Source organism: Delphinus delphis, chromosome 11 (genome assembly GCF_949987515.2).
Source record: "Delphinus delphis chromosome 11, mDelDel1.2, whole genome shotgun sequence".
Lineage (NCBI taxonomy): Eukaryota > Metazoa > Chordata > Mammalia > Artiodactyla > Delphinidae > Delphinus > Delphinus delphis.
Window position 1 is genome coordinate 101,740,525 of NC_082693.1, and position 10,170 is coordinate 101,750,694.

Genomic DNA, 10,170 nt, shown 5'->3' on the forward strand with positions numbered 1-10,170 from the left:
CTGCAGGGGTAGGGGCTGCTGTGCCCACCCAGGAGTCCAGTTCCCACTCACCTCAGGCAGCAGTGTTTGCCACGGGCCCCCCGGCAATCCCTGAGCAGGGCTGGAGCCCAGACCGGCTCTCCACCCCTGCCCATGCACACTCAGGGGCTCTGCTCAGAGTGGAGACATTCCCAGAGACCTGCGGGGCGCGCTGCCTGGCCGTGCGCTGAGTCCACAGTAGTTCCTCGTGCACACGTGTCCAGGTGGGGCTAAGGCACACCAGCCACTGAGCCCCACCCCGCCCCGGTCTCTGTCTTCGGCGGGACTGCTGTGCCCAGCCCTGCCCCCCGAGCCAAGGCCCAGCAGGACATTTCAGGCCAGTCTCCTCCAGAGGTCTGTTCCTTGGTGTGTGAACTGACCCACTGCCCTGGGGAACAGAAGGGAGGCAGCGTCCCACAGAAGCAGACCTCTTCCTGCAGATGCCAGGGATGCCACCTTGCCCGAGGGGGCAGAGGGCGCACCGTGGGCATCAGCATTCCTTTGACACACCCTCCACCTGCCTCCTTGCTCCTTCCCTCCAGCCCCGGGCAGGGCAGGTGGAGGTGCCTTCCCTCTCCCAAGAGGAGGGGCTGTGGGAGAAGCTCAGACCCCACCCCAGACAGCCAGGCCTGGAACCCAGGCCTCTCTCCGTCACACAGCCCAGCATGGACATCTCAGCCAGACCGGCTCTAGGTCCTGGGGCAAGTGCCTCGAGGGGACAACATTGCGCTCACTCCAGCTCTCTTGTGTGGGTGGCCAAGGTGGGGGGCGGGCAGAAGCGATCTGTGCCAGCACAAAGGAGATGAACAATAGGAACCAGACAGAGAGGGCAGGACAGGGGTCCTGGACCACGAGACGGGCAGATAAACGTCAACCCAGAGCCTCTCGCGTAACAGAGCCCCGCCTGCCGACAGGCGCCTGCCTTGCATGAGACTGGACGGGGCATCACCTCCCACGTCAGCCAGCCTGCAGGAGGGCCACCCCCAGACTCAGAATGTGGGAACCCGGACCCTGTGCGGGACAGAAGGGCTGGGCCAGCACCCCCTTCCTGGAACCTGAGGGGAAGCCCGGCGCCCAGCTCGGACCGCTGGTGGGCCGGCCCGGCAGGCCCAGACCAGGCCCGGGCCAGACGGGGCTATCCCTCACCCCGGGGCCCCGCCCCCACCCTGTGCCCCCCCCTCCCCTCCAGCCGTCCCACCGCCCCCGCCCGCGCCTCCCCGGACCCCAGCCGCCAGGCCGAGGGGTGGCCCAGGTGCTCACATGGGTGCAATCCACGACCCGAACTCTCTGCTCCTCGCGTTGCACTATCGCTGACCCCTTCGGGCGGGATTGACGGTTCTGTATCATAGCAGGCCATATGAACGTCAACCCCCTTTTACTGACCGGGAGATGCGGCCAGAGAACTTTGGAGCGCTTCGCAACGCCGCCCCAGTCGGGTGGCAGGCCTGGGACTCGAACCCGGGTTCTTAGACGCCGCTTGAGTCCTCGAATCCCGACGCTGGAGGCGGGGAGGGAAGGGGCGGGGCTTTCTCGCGCGCGGCCTTCTGGGAAGTGAAGTCCGCGGCTGCTCGCGCGCGGCCCCCTGGGAACTGTAGTCCACGGGCTCGGGACAGGCTCGCTGCAAGGGCGGGCCGAAGGCGCGCGGAACTACACTTCCCGGCATGCCGCGCTCCGCCCGGCCCTCCGGCCCCGGCCCGTCCGGCCGGCCCGCCCCGCGGCCGCGGTCCGCCCCGTCTGGTGGAGCGACGAGCCGCATGGAGGCCGGCTGAGGAGCGCCGCCCCGCCTTGGTACGCCGCGCGGCACGGGCCTGGGGCGGGGGGCGGCGCGCGGGGGCCCCGGCGGGTCGAGGTCAGCCCGCGGTCCAGGTCGGATGCTGCCCCGCATCGGGCCGGGCCCAGCCAGCTCCCAAGCGTGAGGTCTGGGGCCGGAAGGATCAGCCCCGACCTCCGAGGAGTGCGCGCGGGGCCGGAGTCGACCGCGAGGGTCGCGAGGGTTCGAGGGCTCGGATGGTGCAGGCCGGAGGCGGGGCCGGGGGGCGGGGCCCGGAGTCGGGGGTCGGGGCCGGGGGCGGGGTCGGCCGGAGTCGGGGGCGGGGGACCGGGCGTGAGGGGCAGGGTCCCCTCCTCCCCAGACGGCGGCGGCAGGGTCTCAGTGGAGACCCTGGGTCCTTCTGCGTGCCGGAGGCCTCTGCCCTTCAAGCCGAGCAAGCAGAGCTGCCATATGGGCAAAGGAGACCAAACTTCCGAGGCCTTGTAGGTCTTTACTTACCGTGTTTCTGTGAAGAGCTATATTGATACATAAGTTACATGCCACAAAGCCCCAGAGTTCACGTATGCGTCTTTGTGAAAACTGTCCCGAGAAAGGAAAGCAAAGCGCACCCTTCAGCGAGGAGCTCGCTCAGAAGTCCTCGGCTGACTTTGGGCGTCAGGGCAGCCTCATCAGGAGATTGATGGTTTCCAGGCTGAATACTCCTGGCTTTCGGGGTCCCCTGGAGAGGAAGATGTCCGGGCCACCAGCTCGGCGCGCTCCTGTGCAGGCTCCACTCTCCCTGGGCCTCTCCCTTTTGCCGCTGTTGCCCCCCTTGCGTGGCTGGGAGGGAGCCCTGACCTTGGGGCCACTGGTCAGCCTTACAGGATGGCGGTGATGTTGCAGCCAGGAGAGGGCCTGGCACGGTGGGCGGGCAGGCCCCTACACAGCACCCTGCAGTGGAGGTCAGTGTGGGGACCCAGCACTGGGTAGAGTCCGGGTTCCAAGAGGGTTGGCCGGGTGTGGTAGGCCTCCGGCTCAGGTGTGAGTTGGCATGTGCCCTCTGCCCCCATCCTGCCCTCAGCCACACCTCCATAAAGCAGAGCCTGCCAGACCCAGGAGGGTCTCCGGTGGCCAAGGTGCCCAGACTTCAGAAGTGGGGATGGATGTAGGGGGTCAGGGCTTTGGGCCGCACCCTGCTGCCTCCCAGGTCTCCAGCCCGCTAGTCTGTCCAGTTTGGAACCCTTGGCTAGCAGGGTTAGTGGGTTGGTTGGGAGATGTTTTTTCTGGGAACTCCATCTGGTGCTGGTCAGCTCTTGGTCTGGGAGGCAGTTTCTGGCTTCCTAATTTTTAGAGGGGTGAACGAGAGAGCATGGCTGTCTCAGTCTGCTCTGCAATCATGACAACATACCACTGAAGGGGGCTTAACGGTTTTCTCACAGTTCTGGAGACGGAAAAGTCAAGATCAAGGTGCTGGCTGATTTGGTAGCTGGTGAGGGGTCTTTCTTCCTGGCCTCCAGACAGCTGCCTTCTCACTGTATCCTCACCGGGCAGCTCTCCCGGGTCTCTTCCCAGGAAGGCTCTGATCCCATCCTGGGGCACAGCCTCATGACCTCACCCAACCCTCACCATCTCTCAAAGTCCCCGCCTCCCAATTTCACCCCCACTGGGGTTAGGGCTTCAAACTATGAGGGGACACAATTCAGTCCATAGCCGTCCCTGGAAGGGGACAGCTGCCTGGACTGGGCAGGCGGGAGCCCGTGGCCTGCCACGCAGCCTGCACTGTCCGGTGTCCTCAAGTCTGTCCTGCCAGGGGCACCCAGCAAACCGTTTCCTACGCTAACACCCCATCCAACAAGAGCACCTTGACACGTTCCCTGGGGGTCCCTAATGCAAGTGGGGCTCTCCCTGCCCTGTGAGCAGGTGCATTCTCTGGTGAACCCGACAAGATAGGTCCTCACGGGGGTCAGGGATTCCCTCGGATTTGGAGTTCGTTTTCCTAGAAGCGCGTGGGTGGCGCTGTCATCTGCGTGGAGCCAGATAAGGGTGGGGTCCCTCTCTGTGGACGAGTCTCCTGAAACCAAGTGGCTGGTTCTCTTCATGCCCCAGCAGAGGGAAGCTGAGGTGACATCTCAGTGTGGCACGCCTCGTGCTGCTCGTGGGTGGCTGGGTGGCTGTTCTAACCACCTCGGCCCTAAAGGCAGGAGCTAAGAGCCTGGCAAGTTGGAACGACTTGCCCAAGGCCGTGCCGCACCAAGCAGCAGCCTGAGATCTGGCCGACCCTGTGGCCGTCCCCCGCGGGACAGGTGCTGGCAGCCGCCTAGAGGGCTGGCCTCTGGTGGCCAGGCTCAGGAGGCCTTTCCCGCCACTGAGCCTGATGCCTCCCCAGGCGGTGCTCCGTGGACAGTCCGGCTCAGCAGTGACGCCTGTTGTGGGGGTGAGCACCGGAATCGGGCAGAAGGGTCTCCTTTGTGCCGGGCTCCCCAGGGTCTCGGCGTTGGTGGCCGCGGCGTGGCCAGGTTGCTGGGCGGAAGCCTGGTTCCGGGCTCCCTGGGGCTGTGCTGGCTATGGGAGCTGGGCGCTGGAGACTGGGTTTACGAGGGGGCACGTCGATCTCCCCGCGAGGTGTTAGCCTGGGGTCGCTGGTCGCTGCAGCCTGTGGTGGTGTGATGAGCAGCCAGGACCCGTCGTCCAGAGATTTTGTGGCCAGAAACACAGCCTGCGGGTGTGGGAGGTGGAGGCCGGGCCCAGGGTTCTATGGCGTTGGGCCCTTTGCTCCCCTCCCGTAAATGTTTAGAGAGGCTCGGATCGCAGCCGTAAATACTTGAAAATGCACCATGGTGAGCGGGGCTGCCTAGGGGTGGAGGGATTGATGACCCACTGAACTTACTGATACATCCTGCAAGGGTAGCAGCAGGGGCCCTGGCGGAGGTTGCAGGAAACCAGGATATTGGGAAGTGTGTGCATGTGATAACATCAGAGACGCTTCTCAGAATCACAGGCTCTTGGCCCTGAAGGGGCCTCGGTGGCCTTCCTGCCTGACCCCTCCCAGGCCAGGCACCCACCCCAGCGAGCTCGAGGGGACCTGGGTCCTGGTGCTGCGGTTGGTGGCCCAGCCATCTCGGGGCTCGAGGCTCGTCTGCCCCCTGGGGACAGAGTGAGTCTGGCCCGGCCTGGCCAGGCCAAGTGCAGGGAGGGCAAGGGCAGGGCCGACCCAGACCTGTGACCCCCACCCCTGTGGGAGGGAGGCTGAGGCCTCGGTGGCCCTCCTCTTACCGCCTGTCACGTAGGCTTCCCGGGACAGCACTGGACGCTCCCTTGAGAAGTTTCTCTAGTACTGTGGCAGCCTTGTGTGAAGCGGGCCGGGGGGATGCTCTCCTGGGCTCGGGAACCTGAGAGGCAGGCGGGCCCCAGCCCGGCAGCACACGCAGCTTCCTGTTTCTATTTCGGTCGGTGCCTTGCATCAGTGGAGCGCCTTCGTCTGTGAAGTGGGAAGGAGGCGGCCCTGGGAGTGGTGAGGCCGGGTGAGCCGCCGCCCCTGGGGACCGGGCGCCCCCGTGCTGCGGCTCCTTCCCCGATGGCGGGGCGCCCGGGGGCCCAGGCCGGGCTCAGACCCCAGAGCCGGCTCCCCTGCCCCGTGCGGAGGCCCACGGCTCTGCCTGCCGCCCTTCTCCGCTGGCAGGCCTGCCCCCTTCTGGTCCTGAGCCAGTTTCTCTTCCAGACCCTTCCCCCAACCTCATTTCTTCCAGAAAGCACAGCCGTCCTCGTCCTCAGGATGGGCTGCCCCTGCGCTGAGCCACCTGCCCGAGCCTGTCCTGCCGGCCGCAGGCGAGGAAGCGGAGCTCCAAGCAGGCTGGGAACAGAGCCCGGGTTAGGGCTGGGCTCAGGGTCACGGGTACGAGGGGGAAGGAACTTGACCTAGCGTCGTGTTTATTTATTATTTGTTTTTCCTCTTTGTCGTGAACGTGCAACGGTGAAACTGACAGGCGCCCCGGGGGTGTCCCACTGCCCGCATGGGCCCTCCCGGCATGTCCCGTCGGTTCACATGTGACAGACGCGGACTCTAAAAACCCACGATACGGCGCCCACGACTGAAACCAAATTAGACTCGTTCCTCACGGGACGGCCTCCAGTCATCTGTCAGGTTCTCCCGCGGGTGCCAAGCCCCGTGTCCTTTGGCGGCCAGACCCCGGCTCTAAACTCAGAGCTGGAACCGGAGGCTCTGTCAGACTCTGGTTTGAGTTTCCGGCAGGACCTTGGGAGGTTCGGGTGAAGTCCGTGTGGCGGATGTCCAGGACACCGTGTCCCAGGCCCAGCAGGGATCTTCCCTCTGCTGAGAACAGCCTTGCTGGGCTCCTGCACCCCGTCTCCCCTCCGGAAGGGACAGCGCAAGCGGCTGCCACGTGACCTCGGGGGCTCGGCTCCTAGCTCAGCTTCTTCGAGTTTGTGCCTCTTTTCTCCAACCAGAAGAAGTCTCGGTTCTCAGTGACGACGGCACACCTGTGCTGTTCGCCATCCCTCCCCCTGCCCCTCCTGAGTCTGTGCCGACGCCTGTGTGATGCTGCTGGTGACACGTATTGTCGCCACATGTGGCTCCTGAAAGCGAGGCTGCAGCCGCACCGCCTTCCGCGCCAGCCCAGCACACAGGTTCCCTTCTGCCGCCTGGTTTTGTCTTTTTAGGGAATTTTATAAATTGTGTTGTATTCCAAAGTCAAACAGGAGGCCCCCAGGTCTGGCCGGCTGCCCCCGGGGGTAACCCCCTGCTGGGCGAGCGGGGGGCCGGGCGGCACATCCTGCTCTCGGGCGACTCAGGCTCGCCGCCCGGGTGTCCCCAGCCTGCTCTCAGCCCCGCACCGCAGATCCCGAGATCACCTGTGCCCGGGGCCGAGGTCCTGCCCACGGATCATTCCCGATGGACGCAGCACCACGGGGCACTGACCCCCGTGCCCGGCCCCGGGGCTCCAGGTGAGGACGCGGCTCCTGTGTTTCCTCAGGCTTCACTCGTCGGTGCCGGGAGCCACCGCCCGCCATGGAGGGGCAGGACGAACAGCCCCTTCGCGAGGTCAGAGCCCTGGGCCGGGGGGCCAGAGGGCGGGGGCGGGGGCCGGGGCGGCCCCGTGGAGAGTGGGGCTCCCCCCGTGAGGCTCCCTGGGGTCCCTCTGGCCTCTGTGCAGAGAAGCCCCTCACTGGTCTTCCTGGGATGTTGCTAGTCAGCTGAGGGCCCGGGGCAGGGCGCCCTGAGGGCGGGCCGCCTGTGAGGGGATTGTCTGGGGGACACAGCCGACAGGCTCTGGGGCTTGGTGGGGCAGCCGCACGAGTCCCGGCAGGCCCCGGAGAGGCGAGCACCGCCACTCGAACGCTCCCCTTCCCTCCGCAGGCCAGCACAGAGCCCATCGTGACTTCAGGGGGTTCGGAGGTGGTGCCCAGGGTGCTCCCCGGAGAGCCCCAGAACCTGTGTGCGTGCTCCCTGGGTCACCGTGCCGGGCGGGAGGGGCTTGGGCTGGGTGATCTCCAGAGCCTGTGGTGGACCAGGGGCCCCGGCCCACCCTGGGGGGTGGCAGGGGGGCTTCTTGGGCGCGAGCAGGGCTGTGGCAGGAGCCCCCTCCTCCGGTGCGGAGGCCGGGTGCCCTGCACAGCCCCACCCCGTCCTGGGCCCCTCGGCGGCCTGGGGGCTCCCCTTGGCGTGGGGCCTGGCCGCACGTCCTGGTGAGCAAGTACCAGTGGCTCGAGGCCCGGAGAGGCCCCCACGTGCGTCCGCGTTCCGCGGGGCAGCACGCACCCCCGTCCCTGCGCCCCGGAGGCCCAGGCTGCCCGTGTGGGAGGATGGCCCCAAGCCAGGCCTTGCTGTCCCTGCAGCCGACGTGGACGCTTTCCACCTGCTCCTGGAGATGAAGCTGAAGAGGCGGCAAGAGCGGCCCAACCTGCCGCGCACGGTGACCGAGCTGGTGGCCGAGGACGGGAGCCGCGTGTACGTGGTGGGCACGGCCCACTTCAGCGACGACAGCAAGAAAGACGTGGCGAAGGTGAGGCCCGTGAGCCGCCACTGCTGCTGCGGCAGGACACGCAGACCCGGGCCGTCCCTCCCGCCGTAGTTACTTCCGGCAGCGAGCTGTCTCCACGGCGGCTGAGCGGCGGTGGGGTCGACCTGGGGGTGGGCCTCCGGGTCCGGCGTGGCTCTGCCCGTGGGGCCCGCGGTGAGCTGGCATGTCCGTCGCAGACCATCCGGGAGGTGCAGCCCGACGTGGTGGTGGTCGAGCTGTGCCAGTACCGCGTGTCCATGCTGAAGATGGACGAGCGCACACTGCTGCGCGAGGCCAAGGAGATCAGCCTGGAGAAGCTGCAGCAGGCCGTCAGGCAGGTGCGCGTGCCCGCCCCGTGGGGACCCTGGCCCGAGGGACAGTGAGGAGAGGCGGCTGGGGCCCCAACCCCAAGGCAGGAGCTGGTCAGGGACCCTGAGGGCCCCGGAGTGTGCTGGCAGGTCACCAGGGGCGGGGGTGGGGCCTCAGCGTGTCACGTGGCCCAGAGCTGCGACCCCACTGTGCCTCGCGCAGGGGCTCTGGACCCAGGACCCAAGTCCACTCACACTGACAGGTGCCCCAAGGGGGATGTGGGCAGAGGAGCTGGGGTCTGGCCTGGAGGGGTGAGGGGGGAAAGGGGGCACCCGTGGGGCAGAGGCCAGGCAGCCGGTCTGAGACTGCACGGCCTGCGGTGGGCCTGCTCTGGACGTCAGCGTGGCCCTCGCTCCTCCCCAGAGCACAGGGCAGGCCTCCCGCAGGGCCGCAGGCACCTCATGCTCTGCCGCGCGCCGGCTGACCGGGCCTCTCCCTGCAGAACGGGGTCATGTCGGGACTCATGCAGATGCTGCTGCTGAAGGTGTCCGCCCACATCACTGAGCAGCTGGGCATGGCCCCTGGCGGCGAGTTCCGGGAGGCTTTCAAGGAGGTGGGCCCGGGCCCGGCCGGGGGGCGGAGGGGGCTCGGCGCTTGGGAGCTGTCCGGGGCCCGAGGCTCCCCCGCCAACACCCAGCCTCTGCCCAGGCCAGCAAGGTGCCTTTCTGCAAGTTCCACCTGGGCGACCGGCCTATCCCCGTCACCTTCAAGAGGGCCATCGCCGCCCTCTCTTTCTGGCAGAAGATCAAGCTGGCCTGGGGCCTGTGTTTCCTGTCGGACCCTATCAGGTAGGGCCCCTCGGCCTCCCGGCCCGGGAATGGTGACCAGTGGCCTGAGATACCCACAGAGCACTTGGCCCACACCTGGCCTGGCCCAGACCGCCACACGGCGCACGCCTCTCATTCCTGGGCGGAGCCTCCTCTCGAAGGGCCTCCCCAGCCCTTCCTCCTGCCAGGATCCCAGACAGAAGGTGCGAGGTCCCCGCCCTGGGTCAGCCGTCCCTCGGGCTGGCAGCACGCCCTTCTCCCCCAGCAAGGATGACGTGGAGCGGTGCAAGCAGAAGGACCTGCTGGAGCAGATGATGGCCGAGATGATCGGCGAGTTCCCCGACCTGCACCGCACCATCGTGTCTGAGCGGGACATCTATCTGACCTACATGCTGAGGCAGGCGGCCCGGCGCCTGGAGCTGCCCCGTGCCTCTGACGGTGAGGATGGGCTGCGGGGTAGTCGCTGGGGACCCGCCAGGGCCAGTCGGGTGGGCGGTGCTGATGCGTCTCTCTCCCCTGCAGCCGAGCCCAGGAAGTGCGTCCCCTCCGTGGTGGTGGGCGTCGTGGGCATGGGCCACGTCCCCGGCATCGAGAAGAACTGGACCACCGACCTCAACATCCAGGAGATAATGACGTGAGTGCCGCCCACCCAGCCCTCCGTCCCGCCCCACCCCACCCACGTGGAGCCGGGCTGGGGGCTGGGGGATCGTGCGTCCCCAGCCAGGCCCAGCCCGCCCTCCCTTCCCCAGCGTCCCCCCGCCGTCCGTCTGCGGCAGAGTGTCCTGGCTGGCCGCGAAGGCCGCCTTCCTGGGCCTCCTGGGCTACGGCCTGTACTGGATGGGGCGCCGTGCCAGCAGCCTGGTCTTGTCACTGCCTGCCGCCCAGTACTGCCTGCAGAGGGCCTCCGAGGCCTGGCCGCACAAGTAGGAAGGACAGAGGGAGCCACCACGTCCGTCCAGGGGGCTGCCCGCGGCTGCTCCTGTGACACGGCCGAGGGGCACGGGGGGCCGGCCCCCTGAGGAGCTCCTGGGTGCCACCCCCCATGGGGGTCCGGCCTAGCCTCACCTGCCCTCTCCCAACCCGCCCAAATAAAGAATTATTTCACTGTCTGAGCTCGGGCTTCCCAGCAGCCCCCCTCCACCCCCTCCCTGCGGCCGCTGGGAAGTTCACCGGCCCGGGATGAGCTGGCGGGGGAGGGGTGAGGTGCGGTGGGCCGCAGCCGGCCAGCCCCTACCTCACTGTGCCTTCT

At 67.4% G+C, this 10,170-nt stretch overlaps 1 protein-coding gene across 2 annotated transcripts; it reads left to right on the plus strand.

Moving 5' to 3' along the window:
* Positions 1-1,714: 1,714 nt before the first annotated feature.
* On the plus strand, positions 1,715-10,168 carry TRABD (TraB domain containing). Of its 2 annotated transcripts, none has more exons than XM_060025857.2 (10): positions 1,715-1,806; positions 6,760-6,827; positions 7,143-7,221; positions 7,622-7,788; positions 7,983-8,123; positions 8,597-8,707; positions 8,803-8,942; positions 9,187-9,359; positions 9,444-9,555; positions 9,671-10,168. In XM_060025857.2, exons 2-10 carry the CDS (start codon positions 6,795-6,797, stop codon positions 9,846-9,848), a joined length of 1,134 nt encoding a protein of 377 aa, XP_059881840.1. In that variant the 5' UTR covers positions 1,715-1,806; positions 6,760-6,794; the 3' UTR covers positions 9,849-10,168. The 2 variants fall into 2 exon arrangements, with proteins under 2 accessions (XP_059881840.1, XP_059881841.1); XM_060025858.2 differs by having other exon boundaries at positions 8,624-8,707.
* The last annotated feature ends 2 nt before the right edge of the window (positions 10,169-10,170 follow it).